The sequence below is a fragment of the Talpa occidentalis genome, unplaced genomic scaffold (assembly GCF_014898055.3).
Source record: "Talpa occidentalis isolate TD23 unplaced genomic scaffold, MPIMG_talOcc4v2.1 talOcc4.12, whole genome shotgun sequence".
In the NCBI taxonomy this organism is placed as follows: domain Eukaryota; kingdom Metazoa; phylum Chordata; class Mammalia; order Eulipotyphla; family Talpidae; genus Talpa; species Talpa occidentalis.
This window is the reverse complement of record NW_023601212.1, coordinates 38,872,233-38,885,441: the sequence shown is the minus strand read 5'-3', so window position 1 is coordinate 38,885,441 and position 13,209 is coordinate 38,872,233. Positions and strand designations below refer to the sequence as shown.

Genomic DNA, 13,209 nt, shown 5'->3' with positions numbered 1-13,209 from the left:
ACTCTTATGTCCAACACATTTATGGGTAAACAGTTCAGTATGCAGTTATAAATGTTTTCAGACACACCCCTTCTGAGAGCACAGAGCAACACCAAGGGAGACACACACCCAGATGTTAGATACACTTACAGACACACACCAATAGACATACTTTTAAACACAAATCCACATGACCTTAGACACAGGGAATGCTCACTCTCAAATCCACAGATGCACAGATATACACACACTTGCGGATCCACACTCCAAGACACAGTCACATTCTGAGATGCTCAGTGCACCCTCAGACACAGTAGCTCTCAGACGCCCATGTTTCCCGACAAGCCTCCATCTACAGGCACCTGCACCCCCAACACACACACCTCCACCTGCACACTCATTTCCTGATAAGCATCCTCCCACAAGGACTGCCACAACACTGCACAAGCTGAGAAATCATTTGCACTGCCTACTTTCTCAATGACGCCCCCTGCAGTTGTGCAGTGTATGGTCTGCATCCTCTCCTGCAGCCCTGCAAGCACACACAGTCACTCAAATACACAGATTTGCATCTGGATCAATGCCCACAGACACACACACCCCCACAGCACACTCCCACACACAGCCCTGCGTAATTGCCTGTGCAAGCCCATACATGCTCCACAGGTTCAGCATCTGTACATCATTCCTGCACATCATTCCCCTCGGAATCCACACCCTGCACTGCAAATGTGCGGCTGACAATTGACAGCCACACAGATGCATGAGCCACAAATACATACCTGCAGACTATACAAGCATATTATACGCCCCCCATCCTCCCAAAAGATATAGTCACCTGTGGATAGACATACAAGCAGACACACATGCTCAAACACACCAGTCTTCTCCAGCCCTGCAAGAATCCTGAAGCTGGCACCCAGCGTTGGCCCACCCCAGGGGCTGGCCCCTAGCAATGGGCCCTGTGCATGGATTTGCCCCTTTCCCTAATGGCCCGACCCATAACCATCCACATGTTGACCCTAGTTGGCCCCACCCCTCCAGCCCTGCCCAGGTGCTAGCACTGGCCCACAGGCCCAAGGCCCCAGGCCCCTGCACACCTTGTGCGAAGCCATCTCGCTAACTGAGCGGTAGGTCTGCATGGTTTCCAGCTGCTCCAGACACCAGTCCAGCTCCTCCAACGTCTCTCGAGCCAGTTGCTGGCATGTCTCCTCTGAAGAAGGAATAGCCGGGGCTATGACTGAGAAGATCCACAGGCAGACCCCCAGAATCCCCCACCCATGGTCACGGGGGTCCACCAGGTGAGTGGGGTGCTGGGGAAGGGGGCGAGACAGCGACCCTGGGTGAGGGACCCCCACTGGGGCAGTAAGAAGGCCCCCCCTGGGCTTAACTACCTGACAGCGTGGCCTTGCAGACAGGGGTTGGGCCGCCCAGCGGGGACCGCCTGCAAAGAAATGGGTCTCCAATGTCAGCCTGGGCCCAACCCCGAAGATACCTGTTTCCCCCTCTCCATGTATAATGCCAGTTCTCTTCTTTCTGAGCACTCACTGTATCCCAGGCACACCACCATGTAGTCTGCTGCGGCCCTCACAGAGCCCCACAAGAGCCCATTTCACAGATCAGGAAACAAGCTCAGGGAGGTGAATTCAGGATTACACAGCTGGTCAGCTGTAGGGTGAAGTCCTGTCTCGCCAAAGTCTCTGCTTCCTTGACCATCTCTGCACCCCCTCCCATTCCTTGACCCTTATGAAAATAGCTTTGTCCAGAGACCCAACAGCTCTCAGCCACACCAGTGCCTCAAATAATGACTCCTATTTAATAAGCTCCTACTATGCACTGGACAATGTTCTAGCACTTTTCTATATACCATCTACTGGACCCCATGGCAGCTATCTAATGGAGGTGCCATAGGAATGCTATTTGCCTAGCAAATTGGCATTAAGGGCCAAGGCTGGGTGGCTGACCACCCATGGCCTTATCACCATGTGTCCTGACCCCTTAATAGTCTTTATAAACATTTCTGTGTGGTAGGCTTTCAAATCTCAATGACTTACTGGCTCGAGGGGGAGCTAACGCCTGAGTAGAGGCTCAGAGAGGTGAAGTGCCTGTCTGAGGTCACACAGCAGGGCTGAAAGTCGAATACAAGTGTTCCTCATGATTGTGGGCATGGGGGCCCAGCCTTGACTTACTTGTTACTGGGAATGGGCACATTGGTCAGAAGAGAGAAGTTGCTGCGGACGCTCCGGAGGCTGGCCAGCACCTGGGGTGTGGAGCAGTAGTGAGGGCAGGGGTCTGCCCAGAGGGCCCATGTCCCCCAAGTTTGCTTCAGAGTTGGAGGCCTTTTCCTCCTTAGGGGAGGGGATCTCACCTGGGCAAACGGTGTCACAATGAGGTCCTCAGCATGCCTAAAATCAATGACAGGGCCAGGTCAGGGGTCTTCACAGTGGGACACCCCCCCCACCCACCCCCCTTACCCCCCACCCCCACAAGCCTCCAGATGAAGAGGGACTGCAACAGGGATTCCATACAAACAGCTCTCTAGGGTGAATACTGTGGGGGCTGGGCCTGGGGAGGCTGGCCGGCAGGGTGGGGGCTCCATAGAGCAAAAGGAGGGGGCACTTATGCCTCAGCAGTGACATGCTGAAGGCTGATCCTGAAGGAATATGACAAAGAGGCACAGTGACACACTACAGTGACTGGGCTGGGTGAGAGCAGGGGTGGGAAGGAGGTGGAGGGAGCAGGAGGAGGGCTAGAGAGGGGAGGTGGGTACTTCCTCGGGTGGGGGCAGAGCTAAAGAATCCCATGAGAGGGGAGGGGCTGAATAGGTGGGGGGCTGCTCATGCCTGCATAGGTTGTCATCATAAGGGGGGTGGATTATAGAAGTCTGGTGGGGGAGAGGGGGCTCAAATGAGGTGGACGCTCTGGAAAAAAGCGCTGGCAGATTAGGGCTCAAGTGGAAAGGTTTCCTCCTTGCTAGAGATACAGGCTGAGGCAGGGCCACATCCTGGCAGCCTATATGCAGAAGTGGGCTTGAGCAGGTTGAGTGGCTGGGGTATACCTGGACATGGGGTGGGGGGTGCTGGCCTGAGAGAGGGCCCCAGTGTGTCTGGGTAGGGGGCAGACATAGGGTGAACACTCGTCTCTCACTGGTAGATAAGCTGAAAGGGACTGTCCTTGCTGGATTGAAGGGGGCCGATACCCTTCACTGGGGAGGACAGGTGGGGGGCTTGGGCTGTGTCTATCCAACTCTTGCTGGGGAATGCAGCCTATGACAAGGCCAGAGGGGAAGGGTGCTCACGCCTCGCTGGTGACTGATGAGTTCCGGGACATGGTCTTGGGTGACATGTCATAGTCACTGTCTGAGCGGTAGAGAAAGGACTCGCGGCGCTGGCTGGTGGCTGCCCCAGCATGTAACACAAGGCCTGGGCTCGCCTGCGAGTCCAGGGGGCTGCGGCCAGGTGATGATGTGGGTCCATTCTCTGCTTCGAAGCTGCAGGGAGCAGATGGGGGAGAACAGGGGTCAGGGACTGAAATGGTCTTGGGGAGATCAAGGAAATTCCTGGCAAAGATAGGGGTGGGGTGGGCAGATAAAGAACATTACATACACTCCAAGAGAGAAGGAAAACAGAACTGCAGAGATCAATTGACTATTGAGCGCCTTCGTGTGCCAGGCCCTGTTGCTGGCACTGGGACACAGCAGTGACCATGATTCATCCCTCAGAAATGACCCGGGGACAGCCAGATCACAGTTAGGTTAAACTAGTGGAAATACATACTCCAAAAGTTGGGCAGTTGTCCTTGGCTTTACTCTTTCCTTTTAACCTCAAATCAGGGCCTCCCTGGTGGCGCAAGGGGTTAAGCACTGTACTATGAAGCAGTCCGCAGCCTCTGCAGCACGACTTCTATCCCCAGCTGGCCAGGGAGCAACCCACATGGCGCAGCAGACCGCTTCTGTCTTGCCCGCTGCTCCCCTCAGCAGTGTATTTCAGTCAGTCTGCCTGTTCTGTTCCCCGCTCTGTCTCTGGTGAATCCTCTCACCCCCCACACCTCTGTCCTGTGCCCCAGCTCTTGTATGCATGGATGAATAAATCTTTTTTAAAATAAATAAATAAACCTCAAATCAGCCTCATCACCCAAATCTATCGAGAATGCATCCACTTCTCTCTCCCTGGCCAGCCTCCCAACCTCATCACATGCCTGGACAAGTGCATTTGTCCCTGCCTTGGTCCCCAACTCCTGCCTTCTCCCTTCAGTCTGTTTGCCCCAGGGCAGCCAGAGGGAGCCTGTGAACATACAAGTCAGGTCATAACTCTCCTTAGCTCTCTGCTGAAAACTCATGGCTCCCACTACACTGAGAGCACAAGCCAAAGTCCCCACAAGTGCTGCCCACCAGGCTCTGCCCATGACCTGCCATCTCCCCTTCACCTCACTCTGCTGCAGCCACAATGGCCTACTTGCTAGTCCCCAAACATTCCAGACACATCCCTGGCTCAGGGCATTTGCACAGGCTGTTTCCCCTCTCAGATCTCCAGTGGCTCCTTCTTTGTGTCCTTCAATCTTTAGCTTAAATGTCAGCTACTAGGGTAGCCTCCCCTGACCAACCTAACTATAGTTTGTCCGTGACCAAATAGTTCATATTTCCCTTCCTTACAAAATCAAACCCAAAAGATACTACTTACCTGACATATGATATATTTTGCTTATCTTCTTAATTTGTTTGCATTCCCTCCTAGAACTAAGCATTGGAAGCAGGGTTTTGTTTTGTTTTGGTCTGCTTTGTTCATTGCTCTATCCTTGGGCCAAGAATACGGCCTGGCACACATGGATGGTCAATAAAAATTTATTAAATGAATCCTAAGACATAAGAATGAATGAATGAATACAATAATATGTGAGCTGGATTGTGTCCTGCAGAGAATTAAAACGAGATGAGTGATAACAAGTTACTGGAGAGATGATTTTATCTGCTATGTGAGTGTGCATAAAAGATGAAAAGTAGCAGACCTGGAGGTGGGAGAAAGCACTCCAGGTGTGGGAACAGCAAGCGCAAAGACCCAGGATGTTGGTAAGTTGGAGTGGAGATAGATACAGATGAGCTATGACAAAGGCAGCAACACAGAGACAGAGATAGGTATCCGCTGACTTTGTCACTTCCCAGCTGTATGAGTTGGAGGAAATTACTGAATTTCAGTTTCCTCATCCATAAAATGGGGACAACTACCACTGACCTTGGGTGAAGCAGGCAACCAGCATTAACACAGATGAAATAGAAAGGTGCCTGGCACAGGAACTCAAAATATGGTGGTGATTGCCTCTCAGCATCCGGGGAGTAGATTTAGCAAGGCAGTAGATGCGGAGAGTTGAGAAGAGCGAGCGGCTGTACCCTGACCATGTGCTCTCTCCAGTCTGTTACCCCTTGTCTATTGTTAATATGAGGGGGTTAGACTGATGAGCAGACTCCAGACTATGCTCCGGTGGGTGTAATAGGTTAGAAGGAGGAAATGAAAGCCTCCCCTTTCTTGTCCTACCTACTGAGAATCAGCATAAGATTCGATTTTAACGGCCCCTCTGCTAAGAAATGTTTGAAATCTCCCAGACCAGAGAGCAAAACCAGTTTCCATATACTGAACTTTTTTTCTGGGCCAGTCGTGAGCTGGGAGTAGGGAGGCCAGGAGAGACTTCACTGACTATTTTACAGAGAAAGAAACTGAGCTTCAGAGGGGAGAAGAATTAGTTCTGGGTAACACAGCAAGAGTGGGCTGAGAATTCAAACCCAAACCTTGTGGCTTTTCAGACCAAGATGTTAGCTACTGTTCTTTGCCTATTCCACCCCACCCCCCCTTAGAGCAAATGTTCCCAGGGCCCAGGCAACCTACATAAAAAAGAGTGGCCTGGGGGCCCTGAGCAACCAGATATTCCAATTTAAGGGAAAAAATCCAGGCATTTTAAAGAGTGAAAAATTCAAACTGCATTTAGAGATGAACCTCAACAACATTTTTAAAATATGGTGAAAACTGCTTTGCAAAGACACTGTGGAGAATAAAAAGCTACAGACTGGGAGAAAATATATGACAACGCACTTGTATCCAAACTATATCATGAACTCCTAACTCGGTAATTAAGAAGACAATTAAATAAAAAATAAATGAGCAAAGGCATGGACAGTTGACCAAAGAAGATATCCATATGGCAAGATGAAACAGGACACATCACTATGATTCCTAGAGGAATGCATTTCCTTAGGGAAATGAACTGTCATATCATACCTACTGGGATGGGTAAAACAGATAAGCAAATAAAAACTGACAGTTTCAGTCAACTGGTGATAAGAATATGGAGCACTGGAACCCTCACTGATTGCTGGTGAGAAGGCAAAGGGGTTCAACCACTCGGGAGACAATGTGGCAGTTTCTTATGAAATTAAACATACATTTACTGTAAGATTCAACAAAGTCACTCCTATTTATTTGCCCAAGATAAATGAAAACATATGTGCACTCAAAAGCCTGCAGACATATATCTATGGCAGTCATGTTCATAATCACCCCAAAATGGAAACAGCCAACTACTATACATCAACTGGTGAGCTGATGGCAGATCCATAATATGGAACACTTCTTTGGCCATTATAACAAATGAACTACTATGACTTAATAGGGAATATATATATTTGGTCTCTAACAAGGTTCCTAAAACTCTGGGAATCTCGGCATAAGAGACTTTTTGTACGCTAATGACATGACTGGAGGGACTCCAGGACAGCCTCAGGAGGGGAGTTGGTTGTCAGGGGAAACAATCAGGTGATTAGAGGGTTGGAACTTTCCTGCAGGCAGGGGAGAGGGGCTGGAAGTTGAGCTAATCACCAATGCATTGACAGATGGTTCAACCAAGGTCTCAGGCAAAACCCCTAAACTACAGGGTCTGGAGAACATCCAAGTGTCAGGAGGGTGGCGCACCTGAAGAAGGCATGGAAGGCATCTCAGTCAGTCTGCCTTATGCATCTCTTCCACCTGGATGTTCCTGAGTTGTATCTTATAATAAATCAGTAATCCAGTAAATACAGTCATGCGTTGCTTAAGCAGTCATTGAGTGCTTAAGTACAGTCAATAATAAACCGCATATATGACAGTGGTCCCAACACTATAACATAGAGCCAGGGTGTGCAGCAGGCAGTGCCATCTAGGTTTATGTAATTATACTCTGCCAGTCACACAAAGATGAAATCGCCTAATGATGCATTTCTCAAAATGAATCCCCCTTGTTAAGCTATGCATGACTGTAAACTCTGCCCTGAGTTCTGTGACTTGTTCTACCAAATTATCAAACCCAAGGAAGAGGTTATAGGAACCTCCAATTGATATTCAATCAGTCAGAAGCACAGGTTCTGGACTTGAAACTGACATCTGATGTGGAGACAGTCTTGTGGGACTGGGACTGACCACTTAACCTGCAGGAACTGCATTAACTATGGCCAGTTAGTGTCCAAATTGAAATAAAGCATAGGACACCCAGTTGGTGTCTGCAGAGAACTGGAGGCTTGGTCAGAGTGGGAAAAACTCCACACATTTGGTGTCAGAGGTGTTACACCAGAATAGAGAATAACACAAGTTTCCTTTTTAATAACTGATACATGAATAACTGGAAGAATTTTAAATGAATTTTGCTAAAAGAAGCCAGTGGTGGGGATTACATGTTTCAAAACTCAGAATACTGACTAATAAAAGAATTTAGCGAAGTTGAGGACGCAAAATCAATACACAAAAAACAGCTGGTTTTCTAAACACTAAGAAATAATGATCCAAAAAGAATCTTACGGGCCTCCCTGGTGGCGCAAGGGGTTAAGCAACGCACTATGAAGAAATCCGCAGCCACTGCAGCACGAGTTCGATCCACAGCCCGCCAGGGAGCAACCTACATGGCGCGGCAGACCTGTCCTGTCTCGCCTGCTGCTTCCTTCAGCAGTGTGTTTCAGTCAGTCTGCGGGTTCTGTTCCCCACTCTGTCTCTGGTGAATCCTCTCACCCCCGCCCCCACATCTCTGGCCTGTACCCCAGCTCTTGTATGCATAAATAAATAAAACTTAAAAAAAAAAAGAATCTTGCCCCCAAAAATTCCATTTATAATACATTAAAATAAATGATACTTAGTAAAAAACTTAACCAAGAAGGCAAAAACCTTGTACATTGAAAAGTACAAATTTGGGCCTTTTTGGTGGCGCAGCGGTTGCGCGCTGAGCTGCGAAGCTGCCCATAGCCTCTGCAGTGCCGGTTCGATCCCCAGCCACCAGCGAGGGTCCCACATGGCGCGCAGACCTCTCCTGCCACGCCCACTGCTCCCCTCAGCAGTGTACTTCATCAGTTTGCCTGTTCTGTTCGCCGCTCTGGCTCTGGTGAATTCTCTCACCCTCCTGCGCTTCTGACTGTACCCAGTGCTTGTATAAATAAATAAATAAATCTTAAAAAAAAAAAAAAAGTACAAATTTGTTGCCAAAGTAAATTAAAGACACGAATAAATGGAAAGACATCCCATTTTCATGATTAGAAGATTTAATAATGTTAAGATGTCAATACTACCTAAGGTGATCTATAGATACAATGCCATTCCTATCAAAATCCAAATGATGTTCTTTGAAGAAATTTTAAAAATCCATCTAGAATACATATAAAATCTCAATGGATGCTGAATGGCTAAAATAATCTCTAAAAAGAAAAACAAAGCTAAAGGACTCACTTCCTCACTTCAAATTTTACTACAGGCCTCCCTGGTGCACAGAGGTTAAAGTATAAGTGCTGTCAAGCTGTCACCAGCCACTGCAGCATGAGTTCAATCCCTGGCCAGGGAGCTAACCCATATATGGCGCAGCAGACTTCTCCTGTCTCACCTGCTGCTCCCCTCAGCAGTGTATTTCAGTAGATCTACCTGTTCTGCTCCCCACTCTCTCTCTAGTGAATCCTCTCACATCCTGCACCCCAGTTCTTACATAAATAAAATCCAAAGTCACATTTTAAAAAATTACTACAAAGCAACAGCAATCAAAACTGTGTAGTACTGGCATAAAGGCAGACATATAGACTAAAGGACTTGAACAGAAAGTTAAGAAATAAATCCCTGCAGATCTGGTTGAGTGATTTTCAACAAGAGTGTCAAGATCACTCAATAGGTAAAAAAGAGTCTTTTCAATAAATGATGCTGGTAAAACTGGATATCCACATACAAAAGAATGAAGTTGGACCCTTACCGCATACCATATACAAAAATTAACTCAAAACAGATCAAAGCCCTACACATAAGAACTATAAAACTCTTAGAAGCTACATGGCATTGGGTAGGAAACTAAAAGCACAGGCAACAAAAGAAAAAATAATAAATTAGGGCCTTCCTGGTGGCACAAGGAGTTAAGATGCAACCTATGTAGCTATTTGAAGCCACTGCAGCACTAGTTCTATCCCTGGCGGGCCAGAGAGCGACCCACATGGTGCAGCAGACCTCTCCTGACTCGCCCGCTGCTCCTCTCAGCAGTGTATTTCAGTCAATCTGCCTGTTCTGCTCCCCACTCTGTCTCTGGTGAATCCTCTCACCCCCCCACCTATGGCCTGTACCCTAGTTTTAGTATGCATAAATATATCCTTAAAAAATAATAAATAAATTAGACTTCATCAAAGCTAAAAACTTTCATATATATTTTATTCACAGTGTGAAAAGGCAATCCACAGTATGGGAGAAAATTTTCGCAAATCATGTATCTGATAAGGAATTAGCATTCCTTGTCATATACAAAGATATATATATATATATATACACAAAAAAATTATATATTAATATATAGAGATATATAAAGAACACCTAAAACTCAACAACAACAAAAATCCCCAAACAATCCAAATAAGAAGTGGGGAAAATCTCCGAAGACAATTCCCCAAAGAAGATACACAGATATTCAATAAGCACACAAGAAAATGCTCAACACCGTAAGTCATCAGGGAAATGCAAATCAAAACCACAATGAAAAACTACTGAAACCCCATTAGGAAGGTTGTTATTTTTTAAAAAAAGGGAAATAATAAATGTTGGTGAAGATGTGGCAAAACTGGAATCTGTGCATTGCTGGTGAGAATGTAAAATGGTACAAAAATGATGCAATTTGGCAGCACCACAAAGACTTAAATATGGAATTACTATATGACTAAGCGATTCTACTTCTAGGTATACATACTGTAAAGAACTGAAAGCAGGGACTAAAACAGATACTTGTACACCAGTGTTCATAGCAGCACTTCCACTATAGCAGAGGAAACAACTTAAGTGTCCATTGGGTGACCGAATGGAGAACATGCAGTATATCTACGCAGTGGAATATTATTATTCAGCCTTAAAAAGGGATGGAATTCCGACACATGCTACAAGCTGAATGAATCTTGTAAACATCATGTTAGATGAAATAAACCAGACACCAAAGGACAAATATTGTACAATTCCAGTTACATGAGATACCTAGAGGAGTCAAATTCATAGAGAAAGAAAGTAAAATAGTAGCTGCTTGCTAGGTGCCTGGGGCAGAGAGATAGGGAATCAGTGTTTAATGATGACTGAGTTTCAGTATGAGGAAATGGATAGTAGTGATGGCTACACAGCAGTGAGTTTACTTATTCTCACTGAATTGCACTATTAAACTTGGTTAAAACAGGAAATTTTGTTATACATTTTTTGCTACAATTAACAAAACTGTATAGACTGTATACTAAAAAGAGTGAATTTTACTATATGTTAACTTTTTTAATTAAAAAACTCTTACAGGGCCTCTCTGGTGGCGCAAGGGGTTAAGAACCGCATTATGAAGCAATCCGCACCCTCTGCAGCCGGCCAGGGAGCAACCCTCACGGTGTAGCAGACCTCTCTTGTCTTGCCTGCTGTTCCCCTCAGCAGTATGTTTCAGTCAGCCTGCCTGTTCTGTTCCCCACTCTGTCTCTGGTGAATCCTCTCACCCCCCGCATCTCTGGCCTGTACCCCAGCTCTTATATGCATAAATAAATAAATCTTTAAAAAAATACTCTTAAGATGGAATACTCATAGATCATAAGTACAGATAATGCCCATTTATAAAGCACCTGCTGGGTATCAGGTGCCACATTACATCGTTTTAGGTATACAGTAATAATCACTGACACTTTATTGAGTATTTGCTGTATGCCTGGCACTATCAAAGTGCTTTATACACATGAACCCATTTGTGTCTTCCACCACTCTCTGAGTTGTGTTCTGTTAACATCCATGTTTAATGAGGAGACTGAGGTTCAAAGGGGTGTTGAGGGGTTGGTGGCCTCACTGCCTAAGAACCATGTCCTGTCCCCACTGAACACCACTGGGGAAGGGGAAGGAACATACCCACGTACTAAGGATGCTACCCTGCCCCAGGAACTGAGGCACACTTTAAGTCAGGTGTGACACAGGCCCCAGAGGGTACCCTCTAGCATAGGCCAGCAATACTGCAGCCCCAGGAGAGTCAGCTCGCGTAAGCAGAAGCCCAGAGGCCTGGATGAGAAAAGTCCCTGGGGTCCCGATGTTTGTGCTTCCAGGAGCAGATGTTCCGTGGGCTGAAGAAGGGCAGAGGGGAGGGAATTAGGGATGTTGAACTAGAGCCTGGGAGCGGGGTGTGTGTGGGGGGGGGTCTCAGCTACCCCTCAGGCTGTGGGGAGTCATCCTTCCTGGCATGCCCAGAGTCAGGTTGGAGACTGCTCCAGTTTTGTCCCAGTGAGACCCAAAGCTACCAGCCAGAAGTTAAAGGCAACCGATAGGCTGGACACTGCATCAGAGGTGAAATGATTTGCCCGTGATGTCCTCCCTAGGATAGGCTGACCACAGGGTCAGGTGAAGTTGCTACATGCCTCTACCCCAAGCCTATCTACCTGGGCTCCCCAGCATCAAATTGGGCCTCTAGAGGACTGAATAGCCCAGGGGCAGATCCAGGCCTAAGGGAGCTTTGCTTCAGAGGCTGATGGGAAACAAACAAAGTGGGGGTGGGCAGTGGCAGGAAAGGAGGTACCTCCTAGTCAGTAAAAATCACAAGCACCATGAAGGTAGTCAGTCACTTGCTGTTGAGTGCCATACACTGGGTATTTGTATTTGTCCACGCTGGGTACTGTATTTGTTCTAACACACACAAATGCTTCATTTTCCAGAAAAGAAAGTAAGGCACAGATAGTGTGAAGAATCTGGCTAATGGCAGAAAAAAGATTTGAACTTGAGCAGCCAAGATACAAAGCAGCACTCCAAATGACTGGATGTCTGTCTCCCCACTGGCAGGCCTGGCCTCTCCCTGGGTTCCCACCCCAGTCCACCTGATGCGCTCACAGGAGGTGCCAGCAGTCTTTATGGAAAGGCCTGGCATTTGCTTTGTGAAGGTCACACGGAGGTTGAGGGCGGGCACTGGTGTGTGTCTGCCAGGCCGGCGCATGGTGCCAGGTGACACGGCTGTTTGTGGGACTGGCTATGTAAGGAGGGCCAGCAGATGTGTGATTCAGGGGGTCTCTGTGCCCTGGGGACACCTGTGTGCATGTAGCTTTCTGGGTGGATTTGTGTATCTGTGTGTGTGTGTGTTGGGAGGGGGTTGGGTGTTCATAGGTGCCTGTGTAAATCTGAGTGTCTGTGTGACCTTGTGACACTGTGTACCTATGTTGCAAATGTGCTGTGACTATACTTGACTCTCGAATGGAAATGAGGTGTGCTCCTGTGGTGATATGGAGGTGGGAATCAGGCCTGGGTGTATGTTACAGTGAGTGTTTCTGTGGGTTAGTGTATACAAGTGTTTGTGGGGTGGACCAGGGTTTCTGCAGTCTGTGTGTCACCAAGACTACAGTGGGGTTCTCTTCGTGTCCCCACCAGCCAGAAAACTCACATCTAACACAGTAAGTACAAGGAGACCCTGATTATTCTGCGTATAGTAGTCCGTGTGGAGCATGCGTGTCCATGTTAAAGAGCAAGTGTGTCCAGGTATAGGAAGGGGTTAGTGCAGGGGAGCAAGGACAAGTCTGAACAACCCTGAGCGTTCTGACAACCTGAAGACTACTTCTCTGTCCCAGCACTGTTCAGATGATTCTAAACACCCTCCAGGATTCTAGCAGGAAAGTCCCCTCCCCACCTCCACCCCAGCTTGCTTTTCAGCTTGGCAACACCAGCAATGGTAAGGCTGAGGCACTGAGCAGAGCAGGGCCAGAGGGACCTGGCTCCAAGCCAG

The 13,209-nt window shown here is 47.5% G+C and overlaps 1 protein-coding gene across 3 annotated transcripts in view; it reads right to left on the bottom strand.

Annotated features, from left to right (window-relative positions):
* PDE4A (phosphodiesterase 4A) overlaps positions 1-13,209 on the bottom strand; it is a 37,072-nt gene that overhangs the window by 14,034 nt on the left and 9,829 nt on the right. For all 3 annotated transcript variants that reach the window (XM_037505766.2, XM_037505767.2, XM_037505768.2), the window contains exons 2-6: positions 3,278-3,469; positions 2,348-2,384; positions 2,169-2,239; positions 1,374-1,423; positions 1,080-1,192 (exon numbers count right to left, since the gene is read on the bottom strand). In XM_037505766.2, coding sequence (XP_037361663.1) covers positions 1,080-1,192; positions 1,374-1,423; positions 2,169-2,239; positions 2,348-2,384; positions 3,278-3,469 — 463 coding nt within the window. The remainder of the gene's footprint in view (positions 1-1,079; positions 1,193-1,373; positions 1,424-2,168; positions 2,240-2,347; positions 2,385-3,277; positions 3,470-13,209) is intronic.